Genomic DNA, 27490 nt, shown 5'->3' with positions numbered 1-27490 from the left:
CTCACTTAGCAAGGCCGTCAGCCTCCTCCTGCTGTGGGGTGCAGCATCCACTTCTTCATTAGAAGACTGACGGTCCACCCGGACCAGATGAGAAGAGGGATTCGCTGAGGAGGTGTGGCGGCCATCCATCCACACTGGATGCTGAGGCCAGAGATTAGTGCTCTGCACTGGGACCTCAGCTGGAGTGGCTGGTGCCCTCCTCAGAAGAGCCTGACAAATCTTGAATTGTCTGTGTGCGTGTGACCATTGGAGCGTGCATAACTGCTAAAAGTCTGTGATAATTTTCTGAACTTTACTAAACTGACTCCTACCCTATCAACTTGGCAGCGATGGGCTGCATCCTGAAGGGTTCAGCATGCACTGAGGGGACAGAAATCCAGCGAGACTCCTATCTGCTATCAGGAGCCTTTACCTTGCAGCACTGTTCTTGCTGAGGTAGGGACCAGAAACACTGCCTAGTTCTTAGGACATTATGAAGCTTGGCACCTATTTGCCAAGAGAAAAGGTCAGAACTCTCCGTGAAGACCTGAATGGCTCCATTTTCACCTCCACCATCTTTAATTTGTTTCCTCTGGCTTGTAACCCTGTCAGCACAGGGATGGCGGGTGGGCGGGTAGGCCCTTGACAGCCATGCAGCATATGTTCTTGAGAACAGTTCTTTTTGTGACTGACATACGGTCTCTCTGGATGCAGTCTTACCCTAGCAAGGCATTCATTGAGCAAGATTAAAGCAGAGAGGAAAGAGTGGAACCTCAAGGCCACAGGGCTCTTGCCATCCACAGTTATGACCAAAACAAGACCAGTGCAGCTCAACCCAGCCCTGAAAATGCTGCCTGTGTTTTGCTGGGGTCCAGACAGTCTGCAGTTCCTGACCCAGATGTGGCCCCATGACTGTGGAAAACTGCAGATAAAGCCGAGGAGGAATGACCACCCGGACAAAATAAGGTCACAAGGGCAGGGAAACGCAGAAGGAAGAATTCAAGATAAAGGAGTAAAAGATATTGTTCGCTCAAGTGCTACTTGCCATGCTCGCTAGCAGCTTGCTACACAATATATAAACAGCAGTGGGGGAAAAAGAAATGTGCATTCTTGAAGTGATCTCAGAGCATTGCATCTCTGTCTGCCATTACCTTCCTTCCCAGATCCCCGAGACGCCCACATGGTTGTCATGGCCACAAGCAGTGTTTCCTCTTCAACTCTGATTCGTCTCCCTGACACCCCGGAGCTCCTCTAAGCTGCCCTACACTGCTGCCAGAGTGCTCTCCGGCAGACGGAAACCCTACCGGCCTCACAGCAAGCATGGCTAGCTTGGCCGCCGGCCTCTCCAGCCTTCTCTCTTCCCTTCCGTTGTGTTCTGTCCTCTGAAGGTCACACTCCAGCTGGGGTGAGTTGCTTGCAATTTTAGAGATGTGTCAAGTGGCCTCTTGTATGCACAGCTTCAGCCCTACCCGTGCCTGGGATCCTTTTCACCCAACACTTTTACAAGTCACCTCCCCAGAGTCCTACGCGAGCTAGTCACTTTCTTCTCTAAATTACTTCTAATGTTGGAATACCTCCAACCTTTCCCTGTATTACTATGCATGTGTGGGAAATCCAAAAACAACTCAACAAAGTACTCACACCACACCAACACCTCTGTCTTCCTGCACAGTGGACCCCTTAGGAGCAGAGAACACATGACACCTGGCTTTTTAAGTCTGCTGTCTAGCACACCTGGCTCATCATACATTCTATGAGTACGGGCTACTTTGTTTGTTTGTTTGTTTTTGTTTTTTGAGACAGGGTTTCTCTGTGTATCCCTGGCTGACCTGGAACTCAGTGTTTCCGAACATCCAGGCTGTTCTCAGACTCAGAGATCCACCTCTCTCTGCCTCCCGAGTGCTGGGATTAAAGGCGTATGCCTTGGCTGGGCAGCCTTGCAGACAAACAGAGGAAGGGGATAGTAGCTATCCTGATGAGACTTGATAGACCCCCATCCCACCCCCGTCAGAAGTCTAGGGGAGGGGAATAGGGCAGAAGAAGGGAGGGTGGAAAACCAGAAGATACGAGCCAACAGATAATCAAATTGTAATGTAAATAAATTATAATAAATAAAAATGTTTCAAAAATAGCAAAACAAAAGGCATATGCCACCACCCCCCAGAGAGCATGGGCTACTCTTTAGAGGGCCTTGAAGTGTGCTTAGCTACCACACAAAACTATAAGCCGTGCACAAAGCTCTGTCAGTTATCCTGCCAAGTTCACTGTGAGTGATGAAATTAATCTAAGTGCCTCTGCCAGATGACTGATCTGAAAACTGATGACTAGACAATCTCTTTCTCTCAGAAACATAAATGCCGTCATTCAAAAAAAAAAAATTGAACAGTTTGTACACCTGACAACACTGTAACCATGCAATGCTATGGCACTCTCTGCCAGGAAAGCTAAAAAGGTTATACAGAGCAGAGGGTGTGGTTCAGGGAAAGAGCACTAGCCTGTTAGCACAAAGCCCTTGATTCCATTCTCAAAACCACACAACCAGGCCTTTACACACTTGACACAGGAGTGTGCCCTGTGTCCTGTGCCTTTATTCCACTGTACCATTTTCTATGCACTGTGTGCACAACAGACTGTACCCCTGGTTTTGATAATGAAGGAGACACTGGCAGGGAGCCTTTATATGGTTTGCCTTTATGTGGTCTTTAAACGACTATAAAGGCGACTTTTTCCCAACTGTTTTGCAGAGAAAAGCACAGGGAGTTGGAGCCATTGGGAATGTAGAATGCCTGGACTCGCTCTCATGTGCGCTGTGTGTTCCTCCCTACTAGTCCTGATGTCTGTGAGATGCAGGGAAAGATGCTAGCATCTAGGGAGACATGGAGACAAAATGATGCACATAAAACCCAAACAAAGATTCAGTGCCAAGGCTAGTAAATACACGTGCAAAGCAAATGGAATAACCACCTCCGGAAAGGACTACTCACAGATGCCAGCAGCCGGCCATCTTCCTTCATAGCAAGGTACCGGTTCGCACACACGCCTTTGATGGACACAACCCCTCTCTCTTCTGCTTGGAGTTGTAGTTTCACTGTAAGCAACAGAGAAAATTATGAGAAAGCTGAGAAGCAGCCCCACAATATATGGATCGTACACACACCACACCAATACACGCTCGCGCGCTCACACACACACATCCACACACACACACACACACACACACACATCCCACCACCACATACCCACACATGCACACAAATACAGTCATACACAAACACACATAACACACAACTACACACACAGGCACACACACACCACACCACACACACAAACACACACAACACATCATACAAGCAGACACAAACACAAACACACACACATCCTCAACAAATGAATAGATAATGAAAATGTGGTATATATGCAAATGGATATTATTCAGCTGTAAAGAAAAAAATCGTGAAAAATTTCAGGAAAACAGGTGGCATTTTAACATATAATATTAAGCAAGGTGACCCAAACTCAGAAAGAACAAAGCTCACATGTTCTCCCTCATGTGCAGACTCTAGCCCATAATATAAATGTGTGTGTGTGTGTGTGTGTGTGTGTGTGTGTGTGTGTGTGTGTGTGTGCGCACGAGTGTGTGTATGAGCATCTACAAAGGAGACCGAAAGGATCTGGTGATAAGAAAGACAGAACGCAGGCACAGGATGCACGGGCATCAAAGAGATGGGCGGCCAGCTTTCCTAGTTTCAATTCTGTCATAGCTGGTGTCCCCTGTGGCGGGCAGTTGCTGATGAAAGTGCAATGCTGAGCCTGGGTCAGGGAAAGCATTTGAATGGCTTCCTTAAACCAGCTGTGTAGTGTTTGTTATTCATGAGTCACTTAGAACAAAGTGATATTTTCAAATAAAATGAACATATTGTAAGATTCCATGCAAATGAGGCCATCTGTGAGATGTTTGTGCCACTACCTCAACATTTTTAAAGTCTTGTTTGGCCACTTTTTCACAAATAAAGGGAACTCCAGTCCTCTGCCCCCTCGGGAGCTGCCTCCCTGATTCCTCGCATCTTATTTCTACCTTATCTTTGCCTTTTCTGACATATTCGTCCCTCCTCTGGAGGGACGGCCTGTTCAGCTATTCTTATTTTTATAAGTTTCTGTGGCACCCCAACATGGTGACACATGATACGCGTATGCAGGTGACCTTCCACACTGCATGGATTTCAGGAAAACCGAACTACATGTCACATGATTATGATAACATGATTTGGACAAAAAAAATTATCTAATTAATTGAAAACAAAATGAGGTTAAGCCACTCTACTTGCTGTTGGGAGGCAGTGCTTGCCTGCTAGGGCTGCCTTCCCCAGAATGTGTTTTGGCTACCAAATGCTTAAAGACAAGTCCTGAGGTCAAATAAATCTTGTGAATTCTTAACAGAGGCAGCTTGGGTTTATTGTAGCTTACAGTTTGAGGAGCTCAGTCCATCGTAGCAAGGAAGGCAAGAAGTGCAGGACAGGAAGTGGGAGCAGGACAGAGTGGCAGGACACCTTCTATCTTGGTAGATTGGCAAGTAGAAATGGGACCAGAAACAGGACTGGGCATTCACCTCTAGTGACCAGCCCAGGCCCACAGAATCCCCAAATAGCATCCAGCTGGGGACAAGATAGTCACACATGCAAGCCCACGAGGATGACTTCAAACTCGGAATAATACCAACTTTACTGCCAAATGTCTCACAACTCTGCCCAGTAAAACCTATGATGTAAGTCAGTATAACAGGCTCAGGTACAGAGTGTTCATCAAATGTGTTTGGTCACAGAAAAAAAGGAAGTCGTAAGTCCTCCAGTACAAATAGCCCAGGGGACCATTGGGACACTACTCAGAGGAGTAGAAAAACCCGATGACAGTTCCAAACTTTAGAAACCAATGAAATGTGATTGTAAGGTAAGTTGACTTCCCTACTGTTTACAAGTTGCTAAGGAAACAACACAGAACAGCTTCTAACCCTGAAATAATGATTAAAATTGGTAGATATGACGACATTGCAGTGATTATATCACACTGTTTTTCCTATCAGGAAGTCACTATATACATAGAATGAGACCTAATATATAAGGTTAGCTTAAAAACACTCTGGCAGGATCAGCATCTATACGGAGTAGGGAGGAGAAGGAAAATGCAAGTGATGTGTTTCAGATCCATGTGTGACCTGTGCTTGATTGCTATTGGTCATTACCCACTAAGCAGTGGACACTACTTACAGAGGCTTGGAAAACAACCAGTGTTGGATATATCATAAAGGCACAGATTTAATTTAAAGACGAGTCACAGCTGAGCTTCAGTCACACAGAAATGAACTACCTGCATGCACAGATGATCGCTTCACAGAAGCTGATGCACAGCCATGTCCATCCCTTTTTATCCTAAGGTGATATCTGTCCTTTTCCTTCATGGTGAGGTGTACTTCTTGGATGCAGTAAAAAGATAGACCCTGGATTTTCTAATCCAATCCGTTAGTCTGTGTCTTTTAATTAGGGGATTGAAGCCATTAATATTGAGAGTTATCAATAAGCAATGTTCAATGATTTCTGTTATTTTTGTTGTTAGAGTGTGGGTGGAAAGGTGCAGGCAGGTTGAAAGTGAAAATGTGAAATGACCTCCTTAACACAAGCTGATGTGGCAACTGTGACACATGACAAACCAGGCCAAGGCATGAAGTCCAACCAGAGATGGTCAGCACAGTCCACAACGGCAAGAAGTCAGGCTTCTTAGACAGGCAATATGAATGGCAGACGCCTGAAGTATTTGACCGAGGTCCTGCAACTGGGCTGCTCTCCTAACAGCCCACTCAGCCATGGAGCCTTTCAAGATCCAGTCCATATGAGCTGGTACCCAAGCCTGTGACATATGAGCTGACAGGGATATTCAAACCATGAAACAAATAGGACACATGCACATCCCACACATCAGAGGATGTGCCTAACCTAGCCCAAGAGAGCAGAGGCTTCCGGGTAACAGGGAAAACTGAACAGAGGAGGAGTTAGCAGTTGATCAAGAAAAGAGACAGCTAACAAGAGAGCATCTTACATAGTAGCATCTGTAGAAGAGAGAGCAAAGAAGAAACACCTACCCCACGGACACATGTGGCTGCATGAGATATGTGCTGACCAGTGGGCGCTCTGGATTCTGTGCTGAGGAGCATGGTCGTATGACATGAGATCAGAGAAAGAGAGTTCTAAGGAAGCAGTAAGGCTGGAGTATAGCCAACACATACAAAAGGTTTGTGGGCATAACTACCAAGGGTGGAAACAGAGGAAAAGGTGTAGGGAAGGAATGAAAAAAGGAGGCAGGGAAGAGGAGAGAGGAAGAGAGGGAGAGTTCAGAAGAGAGACACAGGTACATTTCTGTCTTGGGAAGCTAAAGACTAAGGTGACTAGAGAAGACGGGAAAACATTCCCAAGAGACACCCTGACAGAGCGCCTGGAGGAAATCCCAACGGGAAATTTCCAGAAGACCATCTCAAAGAAGACATGCTACGGGTAAAGGGGAGATGCTGACAGTGGCTTCCTAGGGAGCAAAGGCTGTACCCAAGGCAGAGGGGAACGTAAAGACGGTGACACCTTCCGGGAGAAGACAAAACAGGCGCTGAACAAAGGCAGAATCCACGGCGCTTTAACGTCTGTGGAAGAAACAGAGCAAGCTGAACCTGCAAGAGTGAGGCCATTCAGTCCTTCTGGGGCAAGAGTTTCAGTGTGCAACACACACACACACACACGCGCGCGCGCGCACGCACGCACGCACACACAGAGACATGCACACAAGCAGATCACACACTGTTCATATACCACACGGGTGGGAGTGGGGGCTGGGGGAAGTGGGAGGGGTAGGGAGAGGGACAGAGGGACTGCTTTTAAGCAACATAGCCTCCTAGGTTACCTACTTTGCTTTGAGATTTGGGGAATTGCCGATTTGTTGGGAAACCTTAGATTTGGTCAGGAGCGAAAGACTGTGTAGGAGAAAGCACACATGATCTACAAAATATGTCTGGAACATCTCTTTTAAAGTTTCATTTCTGACCACACGTGGTGGTACACACCTTTAATCCCAGCACTTAAAAGATAGGTTGATCCTTGTGAGTTTGGAGCCAGCCTGTTCCCAAGAGAAATGTCACAGAAGCGACGCAGATCCCACACCTCTTCTCAGTGCATTGTCCTGTAAATGACTTGGTCACTCATTTACCAGCCTGGGCTCGGGTCCACTCGTGCAGCAGCAATTATTTCAAGGCCTACGACATCTCTCCCTCCACATAGTGACGCTCTCGGGGCCACTGTGTGAGTTTTCTTTACTTGGGCCAGCAATAGTGCCATTTCTCAGCAAAGAACTTTGAAACCCAAGCAAAACTTGTCAAGTCTGCCCATAAAGACAGTTAGAAAGCAGCCAAAACTATACTGCAAGGTCATTGTACTACCTACCTTCCGGCGACAGGCAGTGTGTTTTGAGACCCTCACTGTACAGCAGGCAGAGCCATACTCAGTTTTCTTACTCACTCAGAAAGACTTTCTATGCCTAAAACTGAGTGATGGCATGTGCTCGCTCTTAACAGAAGTGTGTTTGAGTCAGTAAATAACTATATCAGCTTTACTTGTCTCCATGGAATGAAAGACCGCCACTCCCTGATAAACAAACTCCTCACCATGGCTGCAGTTCAAAGACCTACTGTGTGTGTGTGTGTGTGTGTGTGTGTGTGTGTGTGTGTGTGTGTGTGTGTCTTTGATCAGGAGCCGCCACTGGAATCCCATGAACATGCGAGTACCAACAAAGAGATGTAAGAAACTAAAGCATCACACACACATGTTAAAAATGAGAGCAGTTAACTTATGTATGCACATGGGATGCCCAACAGCACTTGGATGCCCAGCGATGCTCAGATGCTTGTGAGCTGATGTGGCTTAGAAGCTTTGCACACTTCCTCTCAGCAAAAGACTTTTGGTAAAAGGCGAATGATTCATGCGATCTGAAGAGAAACCAGAGTATAGCAAAAGACTTTTAAAAAGTTCTTCATTGGCCTGCCATCCCAAACCCCAACCACCTCCCCTCCACTGCATTCATAACACAACCAAAAAATTAAAATGTATGAATCATATCAGACATGCCGATAGTTTATTAAGAAATTTGTATTTGCAAACAAGGTTACATTTGGGGACAATAAAAGGAAAGAAAAGGGAAAGGGAAAACAGAAGAAGGGAAAAGGACAGCTAACTAGCTAAGAAATCTGAGTTCTTTTCTCACTACCCAGTCAGGACACAGGTTTAAGAGTCCACTAAATCTAGCCAGGCATGGTGGCGCACACCTTTAATCCCAGCACTCAGGAGGCAGAGGCAGGCGGATCGATATGAGTTCAAGGCCAGCCTGGTCTACAAAGTGAGTCCAGGACAGCTAAGGCTACACAGAGAAACCCTGTCTCAACCACCCCACAAAAGAGCCCATTAAATCTTTCTGTATATCAATCCTAATACTGACAAAATATAACATGTTTTTCTGATATAAGATCATCAATGGTAATAAATTGTGTAAAAATAATTGAATCGAAATTTTGTGCAGTGTAACATGCTTTTAGTCTTCGTTCTCCTGTCATAATTATCCTACTTCTAGAGTACACCATTTAATTTTACAATTAAAAAATGTGATACTGTTTATCTGACTCATGCTAAGAGCAGGGCCATTACAGGCCATTCTGATCAATAAAAATCCACAAAAGTGTCTTACAAGAGTTCCTCTGCCAGGCTGTCACTCCACGCCCGACAGCAGATACATCCGGGTTGTCTGACTACAGAGGAAGGCCGGTGCAAGCCAAGAGCGCCTGTCAGATGACGCCCAAGTCTTCATTGTCCACTGTCTTGCCAGGTGGCAGTCCCCTAATAAGGCGGTGGCTTGTCTATTACATGTAAATGTCCTCACATCATCAAACTGTAGCGTGCCGAACCTCTGGACTGGCACAGAGTCAAGGCGGACACAGTGCAGAGACAGGAAAAGAGAACCCTGGTCCCTGCTCAGTGGACAGTCTCTAGCCTGTCTTTTCTATAAGTTTGTTTTGTTCTGTTTTGATTTTAATTAGGTGTGTACATGGGGGAAAGGAGCATGTGCATGTGCAGTGCCCACAGAGGCCAGAAGAGGGCACCAGATTCCTTAGAGCTGGAGTTACAGGAAGCTGTGCGCCTCCCCACAAGGGTGCTGGGGATAGAATTCAGGTCTTCTGTGAGAACAGCAAGTGTTCTCATCCAGCCCCTACTCTCACCCTTTCCTTGGTAACTGGTTCCGAGACACAGGAACCCCAAATGCAGCCACCACGGACTCTCTCTGGCCTGCTTCGTGGGTTGTATAAATTCAAGTGAGAAAGTACAGTTAGCCTCCAGTGAGCGGCATTTCACAGCAGGAACAGCTGCAATACCGATGCCCCACGGATCAAGACTTCAGGACCCTACGCTGACTTCCACTGGGGCAAAATGAGGCAGTGCTGAGCGCATGGAGCTATAAATAAACACCTGGCTCCCCTTATAAAAGTCATTAGTCCTGTATGTGCTCAATGGAGAAATGTTCCTAAAGCGTTGCTAAAAATAAGTGGCCCGGGACTCACAGTAACGGAAAACAGACTGTGGCTGCCAGGCATGGTGCCGGGGAGTTGGCGCAACAGTGTAACAGTGAGGAGGCGAGGATCCCTGTGATGGAGAACTGTGGCTTAAGTGCAATGTCCCCATGGCCTGTGTGTTTCTAACCACTCGGTCCCAGGCATGGAGAAGGCAGTGGAACCATTGGAGGCAGAGGCTGGTTGGAGGACTCCCTGTTCGTGCCCTGCTTCTTGAGTGCTGCCTCAACGTGACCATCCAGCCTCTGGTCCTACCACCATGACTTCCCTATCTTCTGTCATGGCTTTCCTGCCAGGAAGGACTGTGTCCTCCTGCAACTGTGAGCCAAAATAAACCCTTTCTCTTTTTAGTTGCTTTTTTCCCAGGGTGTTATTTTATCACAGCAACAGAAAAATAGCTAAGACAGGGATAGTCTATGTTTTCACCGTGTTCATGTCAACAGTGTGTCTGGGATACCAGACTGTAGCATTGTAAGAAGGTAAGGTCTCCCTTGATGAAAGGAGATGAAATCTACATTATTTTATACCACTGCATCTGAATTAATTTTTTGCTCTCCCAAAGTTTAAAATTTAATAAAAAAAATCAGTCAACTGCTCAAAATCTCTACTTATGGTTTGATAATTAACATTTTTAGTGTGTGCATCCAGATCTACAAATGATTGAGTGGAGCTATGTCATGTGAGGAAGGGAGTTCACTCTAGGTATTATTTTACTATTGGCTTCAGTTTCCACTTAGACTAAGAATGGAAGGAACTCAGAATCCAGGCTTCAAAGCCAAACGCAGACTAAAGGCTTTGCACTGCCTGGAGACGTCCTGTAGCCACTGCTGCCCAAAGATGTCAGCCAGGGTCCATTTAGAAAAAGGGCTCTGCTCCTGCAGTAAGCAATCTTAAACACGTGCTGTGTTTAAGCACAAAACAAAGAGAAAACGCTGAAGCAAAGTTTTAGTTGATTAAGTGAATTTTAATGATTTCTTTCTTAACCATCACAGGAAAATGTACAAAATGAACCAGCGTCATTGTGGCTTTTTCCCCCTCGTGGCTTATTCTCCTTAGTAAGCCCTCAATTATTCAGAGACTCTCCGTGGCTCTCAGTTCCCTGTTCTGCAGCCTCTGCTTTCACCTGAGGTGAGCAAGGGCAAAGCAGAGGGAGGCTGCGGCTCGGATGCCACTCTGCCCCCATCTGTCGCCATGTTAGTATCAGGAGGTGTGTGTGCGAGTGCGCGTGCACATGCGCATGCGTGTAAGGGTAGACAAGAAGACTTCCTGGACCTTAAACAGTGGAATGTTAAAAAAAATATTATTAACAATGATCTTCTCTGGTAGCTGCAGAACATTTGATCCCTCTGCATTCTTCGCGTGCCCTGCAAGAAGCATGTTTGTACTACCAAGAAGGCAGTGTCTTCTTGAAGAGGCCCAAGAAAGCCGTGGGTGGACACAGGCTCCCTTGTCTGAGAAGACCAGCAACAGGAGGCCCTGAGCAAGTTGGTAATCCTAACAGGAACAAGCCATAGGAAGTCAGAATATTAGTCAGGGTTGGCAGCTGCCAGAGCTGAGGAACATAATCACCGAGGACAATGGCTGGCATTCCTAATATGATACAAATCAATTCTTGAAAATTCCTCGTCAACCCCTTTGGTTGTCTCAACATCCAAGGACACAAAAGTAGTTGTACCAAAAGTGGGCAGCAGCTCCATCAAAGTTGCAAACTTTGGATTCGCCGGGCAGTGAGATGACTGAGTGTGACACAGTGACAGAAATGCTGTCACACTGCACCTGTCCAAACTCCTGAAATGCACAGCACCTTCACTAACATGAAGGACAGACTCAGAGGTGAGCAAGTATGGGTTTACTGTGACAAGTGTACAAGTGTAGTGTAAGGCACTAGTGATGAAAGGCTGTAGAAGGCGGGAGGAGATTGGGGAAAGTTTCTAATTTCCCCCTAATGTTGTAAACCTGAACCCTCTCTTAAAAAACAATGGCTCTTAATTTAAAATCGGCAAAGATGGGGCCACACAGGAAATATTCAATAGCAAAGCAGCCTTGTGGTTAAGATTTAAGAGTAGGAATGACAGTGTAGAAAACAATCCCCAACTGACAGACAGCCCTGAAAGGGTCCAACTACACACACACACACACACACACACACACACACACACACACACACACACACACAAGATATACACACATTTACCTACACACATATGTACATAAATGTTCACCTTCACATATACACACGTAGACAACGCACACATACAAGCATATACACATGCACACATCAACACACATATATACACATAAACTCATACACACACAACACACACACACACACACACACACACACACACACACACACACACATCTCTTATTGGCATTTAGCTTATGGTCACCAATATGAAAGCTCCTTATCAAAAGCCATTAACCAAGCTAGAATGTCTTAAAGTCGTAAGTGGTCAAAAGAGATTAGCTATAAACATAAGCCACAAGCAAGTAATTCTGCAATAAACCCAATGGACCCAAGAGAAGAGTGCCTCCCAACTCCAGCCTCTTCCCGGCAGCCCTTTCTTCCTGTCTGAACCACTCTTGGACACTTCCACAGCGCCTGAGTGTTAGGTAAGGACCCTGAGGAGATAACGCAAGAGGCTTGGCTGGCCCCGGACCTCCCCTCGGGTGAGTGCCAGTCAGCCGGGCTGTTTGTGTCCCTGGCAGTTCTTTCTGGATTAAAGAGTCAACATTCATCTGCAAGACTCAATCCAGGCAGTTCCAGAACAGCAGAGTGGTGTGTGCAGGCAGAGCCCAGGGTGGACGGCAAGCTGCCCAACATGATCCAGCAACTGAGGAGCCATTCTGTGCGACTGCGGAAGGTGTTAGGAAAACACCTCTCAAAGCAGCCTGGAGACGAAAGAGTTTTCTTTGAGTCTCATGAAAATAGCCCTGCAGCACGTCCCTCCGTCAGGCGAGCTCCACTCTGGAAAACCCTGCTCCCTGCCAAGATCCCGGGGTCCAGCTCCAAGATTTTTGAGGCCCTTGCAAGGAAAACCTCTTTTGTCCTTTCTTTCAGGAGAGGTGCTGGGTAGATACAGGGGAGAGCAGAAAACTGCATTTTGTTGTTGTTTGTTTGTTTGTTTTTGTTTTTGTTTTTGTTTTTTTTGCTTCAAAATCTCTAGGAAGAAATGGCCTCTTCTTTGGCAGGACTGAGATCTCAGTCCTATCCTCTGGGTGCAGCAGCCTAGGACTGACAGTCAGCAGGCTGACCTCTCCATGGTGACATCTTAAAAGTAGCCGCCATCTCTTCACTGTCTGCTCCTGAGTTGAGCACAAAGCTGACACTCACAGACTAGGCCCAGTGGCTGACAAGCTTGTTAGACTTTGGCCAGCCTCCATAGGTCTACTATATAAAGTCCTGGGTCGTCCTATATTTAAAGCCTTGTCTGATTCAAGTCTTAGAGATCTAAAAAGAAGAAGCATACTAGATTTCCTTTCTCGTGCTTCACAGCACTCCTGTCCCCAGTGTCACTAGCTAAGCCTTCATGGTCCCAGGTGCAATCTCTGGACACCATCCATAGTAGGGGCAAGGAAGAGAATTCACAGTCGAGGAACTCAGGAGTGTCCACCTGTGTCTATAGGTGTTTGACTCTAATTTGGTTTTGCCTATATCCTTCACACAGCATCGACAAAGCATTCTGTGTACCCAGCTCTGTACCACAGGACACGCAGGCACACTCCCCCTGGCAGTGATAGCTACATAGAAACATACCCACCGAGTCAGGAATCTAGCAGTCAGGAAAAAAAAAAAAGGCGCAGGAATGCCAGAGCCATCTTGTGGCCTCTTTGTCCATTTTTCCTCCTTAATTCTCAATAACATGGAAAGCCACGACAGAACCCGTCTTCACACCCAGACTTCAGAGTCTTCGGCCAGCTTCATGGTACTGCCGTGTTCTGACATATTTATGAGCATGGATGCTCTTAAATTTTGTAGGTAACTTTCTTCCTCTTGTGCTTTGAATGTGAAGTATCCCCCATAAGCTCTTGTGTTTGAACATTTGGCCCCCTGCTGGTGGTGCTGTTCTGGAAGGTTATAAGACATTTATGAGGTAGTTCCTGACTTTGGGAACTGTGTCATTGGGGGTGAGCTTTGAGGTCTTATAGTCTGACCCTATTTCCTGGCCTGCTTTTTGTATGAACGGGATAAGACCTCTCTTTCCTGACTGCCAGGCCAGGCCTCACACCCCTGCCGCTATGCCTTTCCCATCACGGCGACTGTGTCCCCTCTGAACTGTAAGCCCAAATAAACCTTTTCCCTCCCGCTTTTGCTGAGGTACTCGGTCACTGCCTCATTCCAGCTCAGAGTGGGAGGTGGGTGGGTGAGTGACAGGCTTTAGGTATGAGCTCTATAAATGAAGTAGGAAAAGACAAGTGAAATTCCCAAGTGTAGACCAGGAAAAGTAGGTTCATATAATCAGAACTATAAAGAGACTATGGGCTCTTTGAAAGAAATGCATTGAACTGAAAGCATCTGAAGACTTGGTAGTGGGGATTGCCCATAGTTCTGCTCAAGTGTTAAATAACATACAGATGACTTTGATGGTACCAGAGAGCGTGCAACACAGGAAGAAATGCCTGGCTGAACCAGAAGGGAAAAGGAGACCTCAAGCTGGTCATATCAGGAGCAATGAGGAGCAGCCTGCAGTTTCTGCCTCAGAACCAGCGCTCTGCTTTTTTAGTTCTTTATGCCTTTGCCAGTCCCTGTAAAGGAAGGTACCAGAAGGGCATCCATGTAAAGATGCTCTCAGAGAGGAGAGGAGGTTTCTGAATGGAACATGATGACCTTGCCCTGTGGCTGCATTGAACTAGAGCAGCTGGGCTCTGCACTGCTGTAGCTCCACAGTTAATCTGGTTTTGATACACTGGGAGATTTAGTCAGAGGTATGAAGGCAGAAGCCATGTGAGTGGCTCACTCACTCTCTGAACCTTTGTTCTTAGAGTAGACACTGAAAAGTCACCCAAACCAAGCTTAGGGAGAGACATCATAGGCAAAAAGAAACGTGGGCTCCTACTACCCTTGTCAAGGTACTAGAACGTTTTTAAAAAGCCATTTCAGATTGCACAGGGGAGGGTGTGTGTGTGTGTGTGTGTGTGTGTGTGTGTGTGTAGCTGTGTAAGAATTGTGACCTAGCAGAGATGTACCCCGCATAGCTGAGCCCCCGTCCACCCAGGAACATGACTAACAATGAGATGCTTTACTTTAGGGTGCTGGGATTAGAGCTGTTTGTTGCACAGCAGTAGTTAACTACAGCGCTGGAAACAATGAGATACAAGACTCTGGAAGGGAGGTTTGAGGAGAAAATAGAAGTCCAACAGCTTTGTAGTATGTGACAGTTTTATCCTAAGTATTCTGGCTTAGTTACTCTACTGTTGCTGGGACGAGAGACCATGATGAAGGCAACTTAGAGGGGAAAGGATTCATTTATGTCTTATAGTTTCAGAGGATGAGTCCAAGACCACCATGGTGGGGAGCATGGCAGCAAACAGATAGGTCTGGTACCAGAGCACTAACTGAGAGCGCAGCTCATGGGACAGGACAAGTCAGAGAGAGCTGAGAGTGGCGAGTCTTTTGAAACCTTAAAGCCCACCCTCATTCACACTCCCTCTAACAAGGCCACGCCTCCTAATCCTTCCCAGACAGTTCTGCCAACTGGGAGCCACACACTCAAATATATGAGCCTAAGGAAGTCACTCTCATTCAGAGCCCCATGGTTATTAGGCCGCTATCCACCGCAGTACACTGAGGGTGGACAGCCTCACCAGAGGAATGCGGGTGAGGCCAGACAGAGCGTGGTGGACGTGAGGGCAGTGGAAGCCAGGCCTGGTTTGAAGTGAAGACAGGGGCAGAAGGCAGTACCTGCAGCCAAGGAATACACTCTCCCGCTGCGCCTCCCCCAACTCTGCCAAAGGCAGCAGCTCCCCAAGATTCATGCGCCCACACCTGAAATGATTGTCCAGCTTCACGGCTTTCCAGTACAGAAAGGCACTTAATGCCCTCCGGCCCCAGTGCCAGCCTCACATAAGAACGTTCTTTTCTGTTGTCCATGCACGTTTGGTTTCTCCCCCTAGACTAGTGGTGAGCCTTCAGAGTCAACCGGCCTTACGTCCCAGCCCAGGCAGTCATGCAGTCCTGAGCTTTTACAAAACTGTCAATGAAGCAGGAGCCAGTTTGATAAGTTACCAGGCCCAAGGCCATAGAGTCCTCGGGTCAGAGGTGAGCATTCTCACCCTCCTCAGTGGCGGGCTACGAGGCATGCCATGCTATACTTTTTGAGATACCATCTCAAAGATTAGGCCACCAGAAATTGCAAAACTTTTGCCTTCGCTTCTTTCCAAAAGATATGTTAAGGATATAGAAAAAGTAAACTCTCCTACACTGCTGGAAAAGGAATATAAATTGGCTTAGCCATGTGGACAACTGTATAGGCGTTCCTAAAACACCAGTCCCACAATGCCACGCGATGCAGCGGTCCCACCACCAGACCTAAGTGCACAGGAAGAGGCAGTATGTCAGAGAAACCATCACTACCAGTGTGTATGGCAGCACTGTTCACAATAGCAAGATATGGGCTGGCCTTGGGGTTCACAGGCAGATGAACAGATGAAGGTAAGTAGATAACATATTCTACTTATATGAAACATTCAGGTAACAAAATCCTGACATTTATAGATCTTACTTGCATCACATGATAAAAGTCAGGTATAACAAGACAGGTCACACACACACACACACACACACACACACACACACATACACAGATGTAAAGGTGGACAGGGGAAACCCACCACAACACGTGCTTAATATCCTTTTTATTAGGAACAGTCAAATCTTCTTTACCAGGTAATTTGGATTACATGTGCCGGCCACAGGTGTCCTAGAAGCCTTCATCCCAGCTGTCCCCTGTCACCCAGCCTCCTGTCTTCCATATGCCTTAGGCCTGATGAGCACTGCCCATCTTTATGCTGTGAGCATGTGCTAAAATGTCACCATTTACTCTATAAATATGCACAATTACGCATCGATTTTGATACGCTTTTTAAAGAATTATACTACAGAGAAATATAAAAAAAGCGTGCAGTTGTTTGCGTGGGGCTTTGGCCAGCGTTGGGAGGGAGGATGAGAACACGAAGGCCTGCGAGGGGCCCTCCTGAGCATGCTGACCTAACTGTTCCCATTTCTACAGTGGGCAGAGGCAACGACTGGAGCTTATAAAATTTTCTCAAAATGCCATAAAATAAGTGCGGGAGGAGATGGCAAATAGCTCTTGGTCCCAGTACAGACACTTCCCCCGCTAGCTGAGGTGCCTGAAACCACAGTGGGCACCCGTCTCTTCCCCTGCTGTGAGGACAAGTCATTCTGTTTTCCTTCAGTGTTCCCTACTCGTTACATTTGGAGCCACTGAGCCAAGAGCGCTGGACAGAAGGCTTGGGAGCCTGGGCATACTCCTGTTTCCACCCGAATCTCTCTTGCTTGGTCTTCAGTTGTTTTGTGTCCAGCTGCCCCCGCCCCAACCATTCCCTGGTCTACTTCCCTTAACCTACTCGTACACCCCCGCCCCCCGTCAATGTAAATGACCTTTTCTGATTCCTCCAAGCAATATGTCTGCTGTCTATAAAATGCCTCTCAACTTTGCACTACCCACCCTGGTCCCCATAGTCATTCTGTCCGAGTCACTTTGAGTTGAAATGTTTCAGGCCTGAAAAGAAATCTCATGCCTGTGAATAAGTTACTGTAATGGCCAGAAACAAATATATATGCATGTAAAACGTTGCTCAAGTCACACCTTTTATCACTATACCGATTTTCCCAAGACTGTCTGGAACATTCCACTGTCTATGGGTCTAAGGCAGTGGTCATTTGCACACAAAGAAAGAAGAAACCAAAAAACCAAAACATCAGCAAAGGGTGATGATAAGTGGGGGTCTGGGTACACCGTTGTTTGGAATGTAAATTAGTCTGAACACTAAAAAAAAAAAAAAAAAAATCTAAGTACAGAGGCTGGTGAAGAAACATACTCCAACATACCCCAACAAACAAGGAAACATAACTCCAACATACCCCAAGGGATCAGAACTAACACATATGCAGTGCACACCAAAGCAACTGCTGCAGAGCCCAGAGCCTGATGGGATCTTTACTGCTTAGCTTAGGCCACTGAACCCAGGTCCAAGATGCCAGACGGTGTGGCTGTCACCAAAGGCCCACTTGGGACAGTGGGTCCAAGTTCATTTTCTTGCAAAAATGAAAATTAAAGAGATGAACTCTCATGGGTATATATGCAAAGCAGTGGCAGCCTTTATTAAGCATAACAGAAAATAAAATAAAATAAGAAAGTAAGAAAAATTCCTGAGTAGGAGGGGATAGGAAAGACTTTTGGAGTTCCTTTGTCTAGGGGTTTCCATAGGACTGTGGTGGAAACTGCCAAAAAGGCTGAGGTCATTTCCACTGAGGCTGTCCTTTTTTTCTGCGCTGTCATAGGCTGAGCCAAGGAAGGGTCCACACATACTCGTCCTGCCCCCCAAGCACAACAAGGCCATGAGCAGGCAGTTTATTTCTGGTTGGTGCTTCCTCTGCCCATTTCTGACTGCGGCTTACTGACTCTGTTGGCTGACAGCACTACTCCTGCCCCACCTTGCAGGTGGCTCTAGTTAATCACGTTAGCCCTCTGGTACTCCAAGCCTTGATTTTGACTCTCCTGGACATTAGTTTATGGCTGGTGTTGCTACCTCTGACCTTGCATGTGTCCTAAGTGCCCATGTGTGTGCGTGCATGCGTGTGTGCGCGTGCATGTGTGTGTGTGAGTGCACACGTGTGTGGTGTGTGTGCATATGCACGTGTGTGTATGTGTGTGCACACGTGTGTGGTGTGTGTGCATATGCATGTGTGTGTGTGTGTGCATATGCACGTGTGTGTATGTGTGTGCACACGTGTGTGGTGTGTGTGCACACGTGTGTGGTGTGTGTGTGTGTGCGTGTAGGGGTGTAAGGAGGGATAACGCAGGAGATTATGATGAAAAGTACATTATATTACATTATATTCATGTATGAATTGTCATAATAAAGCCAGTCATTCTGAGGAATGAATATATGCTAATAAAAACTATAAAAAGATGGTCACCTGACCCTACCCACCAGAGCACCGAGGCTAAGAACTGACACCCGCCCCCCCCCACCATCTGCACTTTTTAGACTCATGAAAAGGACCTGTAAACTACGAAGTACTCTATAAACGCCTATGCCAATAAGATCCATGCCGGAGCTGACTTCCTTACCCTAGCCCGAACTTCCGCTTGCGACACTCACTCCAGATCTGTTCAGAAGCTCTTTCGGCGTGTGTCCCTTAACTGCAGCAGGAACGGCATGCTCCCCTCTTTTGCACATCCAGCGTGATCCCAGCTCCATCTTCCTCTTAGGAACTACTGCCTCCCGGCTTTCTGTCCCTGCAGCCTAACTCTGTGAGCTGCCATCCTGGGTCCATAAGGCTATGTGGCCTTTTCTGTCCTCTACTGGCGTTCAGTCAGGCTAAGACCTGGACAGGAGGAATGGCTTTCTGACCCAAGCGGCTTTGGACTTGATCCACATCAGACCCGCTGCAGCTTCCTCTCTGGGCTGCCTCTACAATCTCAAACACCATTACTTATGATGAGCATAGTAGAAACATATCCATGGTGACGGGTTGTCCAGGCTGGCGGGATCAGTGTGCGGGAGGGGGTGTCCAGGCTGGCGGGATCAGTGTGCGGGAGGGGGTGTCCAGGCTGGCGGGATCAGTGTGCGGGAGGGGGTGTCCAGGCTGGCGGGATCAGTGTTTGGGAGGGGGTGTCCAGGCTGGCGGGATCAGTGTGCGGGAGGGGGTGTCCAGGCTGGCGGGATCAGTGTGTGGGAGGGGGTGTCCAGGCTGGCGGGATCAGTGTGCGGGAGGGGGTGTCCAGGCTGGCGGGATCAGTGTGTGGGAGGTCTCCAGGTTATTAGGTGCGCTGCCCTAGACTGCATCAAGATTTCACACCTCATTTGCCTGTTCTCTTTCCACCCTTGCCTGAGGCAACCGCTGTGCTCCTCACACACTCCCACCCCAGCGTGCTTCCTTGCCACAGCAGCAGAAGCAACAGCACCAACCCGTTATGGACCCACGCCTGAAACCATCAGCCAAAGTAACTCTTCTCCTTTATATGTTGACTGTCCCTGGCAGGCATTACAGTAGCAGGAAGCTGACTAACTGACACAGCGAGCCTGGCCTTACTCATTTTCCTCTTGGGACCTCAGGCAAATCAAGGTTTATTCCTCCCTCGTGTGGGTGGGCCTCATTCAGTCAGGCAAAGCCTGGACAGGACGAAAGGCTTCTGACAGCAAATGGCTTTTGGGCTCGAAGCACATCAGACCTCCCATAGTTTCCTCCCCAGGCTGCCTTCTGTAGCTTCATACACCATTCTTAACCTACCCATGAGTCTGTTGATTGACTGAGTCTCCTCCTGGTCCTGTCTCTTTGCAGGACTGTAATTAATGACTTCCTGTAAGCCGAGCTGCTCCGTAAGGAGGTGCCCAGACGTGGGAGAGCTGAAGGAGTGTGAGGTGGCTTCTTGGCTACTTCCTGGTCCCCTTCACCAGGTGACTGAGGGCTGAAGACCCAGACCAAAACTCCACTTGCTCAAAGACAGGAACACCGCTGCTGCCTAGCTCTCTCCTGGGCACATCCTGGTGTTCCAGAGTTCAGGGTCTCACACTTCCCCACCATTCATTCATCTCAGAACATTCTACACACACAAGGGAACATTCTTTCTTAAAAGTCACACATCCATGGGCACAGAAGATTCCCCTGTATCCTTTTTGTTCGCAGCCCCAGCTCCCTCCAGAGTTACCAGACCTTGTTAAAGGGCCTTATGCCCTTTTCACGCCTCCTCCTATGCATTTACTCCATGAGCAAGTGGGGCCGGGGTGTGCATTTCCTAACAGGGCAGGCTCTTCAGTGTTAATCAACAATCCCTTTCCTCCCTTGATGCATGGAGGGCTTTCTGCTCCAGATGCGTGTGAGTGTACACCCTACTCTGCACTAAGCAATGAGCTGACGGACTCATGCTTCTTGCCCGGACAGCTGCAGTAACTTCCTACCTCCGCCTCTGCTCCCACCCTCACTGAGCAAGGCTTGCAGGACCCATACCAATCCAGTGTGATGACGGTCTTGCCTCCCACCTCACTTCAGCCATCCCAAATGCACCACAGTTCCCGGAACACAACACACTTGGCTCTGCCTCCTGAGCCTTCATGCCCTTACCTGCCCACAAGCCTGGCAAAAACCTACTGACTTCTAACACTCTGCATAGAGGGGTGCTCCTATCTGAATTCATGCCTACCTTAACTTTCTCTATTGAAATACACTGGTTTTAGCTGGACACGCACTTTTAATCCCAGTGCTCAGGAGGCGGAGGCAGGAAGATTTCAAGTTCAAGGTCAGCCTGGGCTACATAAGACAACTCAATCTCAAATATTTTATCACCTTTGTTGACTTACGTTTCCTTCTTGCTCTGCTAGACAATACATATAAATCATAAAGCCCTCATCTTATTTGGGTTTTAAACCTCAGTACCTAGTGATGAATGCAATAATATAATGGACAATTTGTGGCGAAAATAACTAACTCATTTTGTATTATTTTAAATTGCGGCATGACTTGTTTGGTCCCAAATAACATTCAAGATAAAGTTTAAAAAAAAAAAAAAAAAGATACAGACACTATACCAAGACCGAAACTTTCTAAAGTAATTTTTCAATAAGGCGAGCAGAAAACAAAGAGTTGAAGACTGGTAGAGCCACGGGTGAGATTTTCGTGCTCGCTGAAGTGAGCCACGTGCTTCGCTTTCCTGTAGCCAATAGCTGAGCAGAAGTTTCCCAGAGGCCATTAGGTAAAGGAACGAGGCTGCTAGAAGTGCAAGCCGACTTGACTTGGCTATAAAGCAGAAATCTCTCCCCAGGAACCGCAAGGTGATGAGGAACCTCGCTGTGATGAAAGAACTAGCAGCCACGCGTGTCCTAAACTTCTGTGGACGAGTGCACGGCGTTGTTTATATTCAGGAGTGCAGGACGGAGCATGAGCAGAAGGTAACTAGTGCGCCGGTCGCCTCATGCACCTTTTGTTGCCTTGTGCTAAGAACACAGAAGCCTGCTTTCCCAGCTATTCTAGGAGACGGCACTAAGTGTGCCTCAGCCTCCATCATCCAATGCTCTCCGAGCACTGAAAGCTGTTAATCCCCTGCAACTGCACATTGTACCTGCCCCCCCCCCCCACACACACACACTCTTCCTGGCAAACACCTCCTAAGTCACAGAGAATCAAAGCTCCCAGAGCCAATTCTATGGTTTCCTTCACCACGAAGGCTCACACCAGTACACAGTCTGGAAACTCCACTTTCAGAGCGATGCCGTTAAAAAATATTATCTCAGTGACAGGCAGCTGGGTTAGTAAGAAGGCAGTTTTCCCACATCTGTGACCCTTTCCTCTTACCATAGTTTGGACTATGGAGGGCCATGAGAACCTGAAAAGACACACTCCCTCTCAGAAGAGCAGCTTGCACCTGTTTTCAAGGCATCGAGACCACCTGAGGGTACACCCATGTCAAACTCTCAACCTGGGGGGAGATGGCAGCCTCACCGCCACCCTACGGGATCGTGTCCTTCACTGGCAGCCAGTGAAGGCCTCTTCCAGAGAGACAGAGTGCTTAGGGAACACCCGTGTGGAAATGGGGCACAGGCCAGGCTCTGCAGAGCTCTGAAAGACAAAAGCTCTCCAGTTCCACATCATTAGGCATGGCCAAAAGTAACTCAAGGGTGGAAAATATTCAAAGTAGGTGTAACCAAACAGATACCCCAACTGTTTTTCCTTTAAATCTCATGAACAAGTGGAGAGAAAAGCTACCCTGCGTAATACAACCTCCTGCAGTGCCTTCCAAGAAAAATTAGTTGAATTGCAAGGCATATAATAAATAACTAGAGGAACATCCTCCATAGGAATATTAGAAGCTTAGCTGTTAAAACTGGGTGGAAAGTCTAGCAAAAACCCCAAATTAGGTTTGTAATAATAACCTAAAGTCTGTATGGGGCCCTGGGTTCAATCCTCAGTAAGAAAAACAACAGGAAAACAAGAGTTCCTTGTGAACCCACTCAAACTTTAGTGCTCCCGAGGTTGCTGTGTAAGGGGGAGTGCTCCCTAGGTTGCTGTGTAAGGGGGAGTGCTCCAAAGGTTGCTGTGTAAGGGGTATGCTCCCAAGGCTGCTGTGAAAAGGGAGTGCTCTTGAGGTTGCTGTGTAAGGGGGAGTGCTTCCGAGGTTGCTGTGTAAGGGAAGTGCTCCTGAGGTTGCTGTGTAACAGGAGTGCTCCCAAAGTTGCTGTGTAAAGGGAGTGCTCCTGAGGTTGCTGTGTAAGAGGAGTGCTCCCGAAGTTGCTGTGTAAAGGGAGTGCTCCCGAGGTTGCTGTGTAAGAGGAGTGCTCCTGAGGTTGCTGTGTAAAGGGAGTGCTCCTGAGGTTGCTGGTGTAAGGGGTCGTGCTCCCAAGGTTCTCTGTGTAGCCTTGGCTGTCCTGGACTTGCTTTGTAGATCAGACTGGCTTGGAATTCACAGAGAGCCACCTGCCTCTGCTGCCCTGAGTGTTGGGGTTGCAGGCATTTGCTACCATGCCTGGCTTAGCGGGCACATTATTATGTGAGAAGTGTCCATCTCTCCTTGACTCTCACAGGAAACAGTGTCTTGTCTCACTCTGACTGTACCCTGCTGGCAAAAGCCTGACACACAGAATGAGCTACAAAAAGGAAGGGCGCTGATGGGAACTTGAGGGGCAGATGCTGATGGTTTATTCTGCGTAGTCAATCCACTCAAGAAGGAGCCAGTGTCTTGGTTTCTTTTCCTGATGCTGTGATGAAAAATAGAGCAACTTAAGGGCCAGAGTGCTGGTTGTGGTCTGTTACGGCAGGGGAGTCTCAGTGGCAGGAGCTTGAAGTAGCAGCTGGCCACACTGGATCCACAGACAGAACAAGAGAGCTAGCCGGCCAGCATTCAGCTGGCCCTCTCCGTCCACACAGTCCAGGATTGCTGCCCAGGGCACGGTCCCACCTACAGCTAAGAGTCAAGACAGCTCTCACAGTCGTTCTCAGAGGCTAACTTCATCTAGACAGCTCTTCACAAGTGTGCTGGAGGCATCAAGTTCACAGTTGTGTGCTAGTACAACCACCATAGCGAGTGTGTAAATATTGGAAAGCCTGGCCTGGGAAACAGAAGAGTTTCAGTTTAGGAGCAAATAAAGGGTGGAGAAAGAAGATGGGGAAGAAAAAAAGGCCACTCTGATTTCTACCACAGACCTGGCACAGGACAGAACTCAAGCCTTGGCACCTCCTCCTCTGAGCTGCACTCTCCCCTCAACCACACTCCCCACCGTACTCTCAAATTGTAAGCCAAAATAACTCCTTCCTCCATTAAGGTGCTTCTCTTGAAATGTTTCGTCACAGTGATAACAACAGTAACTAATATAAAAGTTAGGGTCCTAGACAGAGGTGGTGGGGCACATATAAAATCCTAGCACTTAGGAGGAAGATGCAAAAGTGCTGCTGAACACTCAAGGCCAGGTTGGGCTACTTAGCAAGTCAGTGAACTCCAGGCAAGCCAGGGTTGTATAATAAGACCCTGTCCCATAAAAATAAAATACAATAGAAATTAAATTAAAAAAAAAAAAAGGCAGTGTCCTCACTGTGATAAACCTGGCCAGGTAGTTCACGGGCTTCTGGGACTAGTTGTGGGAATAATGTGGTAGTGTCTAAGGCTCTAGGGTAAAGAAGTCACAGAGTGCTGAAAGCAAGGCTTAGTGAGCCATTCTGATGAGGATGAAGAAAACCCAGTGGACTGTGAAAGCCAGGCTAGTGAGCTTTCAAGAGGGAACAAGGGCTCTACTGGAAACTAGGGGCCATTAATGCTACATTCTGGCAAAGGATCTTGCTGCCCTATGCTCAATGCTTAAAAAAAAAAAAGTCTAAGTGAAGCTGAATTAAAAAAAAAATAATAGTCTAATCCAGGGGCAGTGGTACACGCCTGTAATCCCAACACTCGGGAGACAGAGGCAGGCAGATGTCTGTGAGTTTGAGGCCAGCCAGGTCTACAAAGTTGAGTCCAGGACAGCCAAGGCTACACAGAGAAACCCTGTCTCAGAAAACAAAACAAACAATTTAAAAAACAGGCTAATTTGCTGTGGTTATTACTCAATGCTTTTAGCCAGATTTATAGTGAGAAAGAACCTACAGGGAAAATGTGCAGTTGCTTGTGCACAGAGAAGAGGGTGGCTGGATTTAAAGCAGAGAACAAAGGGCTGTGGATAAAACACAGAGGCCACTGAAGAGGTTGATGTGAGGAGATGTGGTGCGATCGGCTATGCCCAACAAGTGCTGGTGCTGCAGTAGAGGCTCCCTCACATACGCAGCCCTGAGGGATAGCCAGCAAGGCACAGGAAGGCTACCCACACTGTGGTGAGGGAGCTCAGGCTACAGAACTGCCAGCAAAAGCCAACCACATGGCACTAGTTTGTGCAGACATGACACGCAAAACACACCAATTACAAGATCACAGAGACTTAAAGTTCCAGAAAGCCATAGAGGCCAAGCAATGTGGAGTTGGGTCAGAGTCCCTGTAGAGAGGCCGCTGTGTAAAGCTCTGCAACTGAAGGCTTGTTGTAGTGGAGAGTCTAGGATGTACGAGATGCCAGGGATGTGAGCCATGTACCACAGAGAGGTGTATGCACTGAGGGTAGCCAAGAGAAGGACCATGTGCTTTGCCGCCCAAGCATGTTGTCGTCCTGGACACCAGACAGGGATGGAACAATTCGCTCTCTGCTGGGTTTTATCTTGATGGAGCTCAGTCTTTCCTTGCTCTGCCCATTCCTCCATTTTGTGCTTTGGGCCTTTAAACGGTGGTGGAACAGTCAGACTCTGATATCTTTTGACGTTGGACTGAACGCGTTTTGCACTATGGGATGGCCGTGAGCCTATGGGAGCCATAGACAAGAGTGTTATGGTTTGAATGTGGAATGCCCCCACAGGCTCAGGGGTTTGAACATTTGGCCTCCAGCTGGTGACAGTGCTGCAGGAGGTTGTGAGACCTTTAAGAGACTCAGCATCATTAGAAGGTGTGGGTTGCTGGGAGATGAGAGGTGCCTTATGGGTTACAGCACTGATCTTGACCTAACCGTTTTGTTTCCTGATCTGCCTTCAAGTAAGCAAACATCTTCATTTCCTTGATGCTGTAGTCACAAGTCACAAGGCTTCCTTGCCATGGTGGACTGTACTGCCTAAAACTGAGAGCCAAAATAAAGCCTTCCTCGCTTAGGTTGCTTCATATCAGGTATTTTTTCACACTGCAAAGTAGTCAATATACCCAGCACACACAAGGCCCTAAGCTCAACCCCTGGTATAATAAGTAGCTAAATAAATCAACATCACCATTTTATCTTTTATGTCATTTAGAAGGAACATGTGCTTCCAATGTATCACATGATATTAGATCATTAACATAGGAATTTTGCAATGGACCAAAAGGTTGAGGAGTAAAAGCCATAAGCATATTTAATACCAGATTTTAAAGTAGGAACAGCAGAAATACCATGATCAAAAAGTCAAAATAAGCCAGGCAGTGCTGGCACATGCCTTTAATCCCCACACTCAGGAGGCAGAGGCAGAGGCAGAGGCAGGCAGATCTCTGTAAGTTCCAGGCCAGCCTGGTCTACAGAGTGAGTTCCAGAACAGCCAAGGCTACACAGAGAAACCTTGTCTCAAAAAAAAAAAAAAAAAAATAGTCAAAATCAACTAAACATAGAAGTAAAGCCTGAGCCAGATGTCAGTGACTGTTCTATACCCATGAAGCTCTCCTGAAGGAGACGGTTCTCTTACCGAGTGCAGCTCTGAGAAACGCAAGCATCCCTTCACAGCTCATGGACGCCCTACTCTTCCACAGCAGCGTCTTAGACACCCCTCCTGCTGCTACTCTTCCCTCAGTGCCCTCCAGTCTGTTCTCGAACACTTTGTCATTTGCCACTACCCTTCACACAGAGTAACATTTCCTGTCCCCTCCATTCTGCTTCCGATGGACCCACAAGTGGCTTGGAGACTAAGTACCAGCATTCGCCTTCTTCTGAACAGAAGAGAACCATGTCCCAACTGTTACAACTACATGGTATCTGGATAGCTTCTCCAGCAAAGCACAAAGCCCAGCTGAGAAGATGCCATTAAAGAGCCAAGCCACGTTTACAGGCTCCAAGTGCTAAATCACACATAATCTCCAGCGTCTCAGCATGTGATCATATTTGGAGACCGGGTCTTTGAAGACCCTGGGTATCTCAGGAGGACCTCGAACTGTCTCAGCCTCTGGAGTAGATGAGTGTGAAGGCCTGTGCCTGCCTGGCTGGCTGAAGCTGACGATTTTGAGGTGAGCAAACCGTCACGCTACTGATGACGTCACATGAGTAAGTGGAACGGAGACACAGAACAAGAGGCCTCGTCTGCAACACAGAACACTGGCTCAGGAACGCACTGGTTCACGTCTGGGAGAGGTGAACGCACACTTGCCATTAGCTTTCATAAGAATGGTGCCCTGATGGCAGTACACTGAGAGAGCTAAGGGGCACAGGGGTCTAGACACCAACTGTGGAGGTGGCAAGAGGGTCCTCAACCCAAACCCAAGAGAGAGGCCTGGGAGCAACCTAAATCAGTCAGCACCTTAACCTTGCTTTAAGCTTACAAATCTGAGAAGATAGACGTGTACTGTTTAAGCCACCCATCTGGTGTTATGTTGCGACCCCAGAAGC

The 27490-nt window shown here is 47.5% G+C and overlaps 1 protein-coding gene across 1 annotated transcript in view; it reads right to left on the bottom strand.

Annotated features, from left to right (window-relative positions):
- Positions 1–27490, bottom strand: part of Fgf2 (fibroblast growth factor 2) — a 50626-nt gene that overhangs the window by 8424 nt on the left and 14712 nt on the right. Inside the window, exon 2 of the mRNA XM_051157077.1 lies at positions 2964–3067. Within this exon, the coding sequence (XP_051013034.1) occupies positions 2964–3067 (104 nt within the window). The remainder of the gene's footprint in view (positions 1–2963; positions 3068–27490) is intronic.

The sequence above is a fragment of the Acomys russatus genome, chromosome 15, assembly GCF_903995435.1.
Source record: "Acomys russatus chromosome 15, mAcoRus1.1, whole genome shotgun sequence".
Lineage (NCBI taxonomy): Eukaryota > Metazoa > Chordata > Mammalia > Rodentia > Muridae > Acomys > Acomys russatus.
This window is presented reverse-complemented; position numbering and strand designations above follow the sequence as displayed.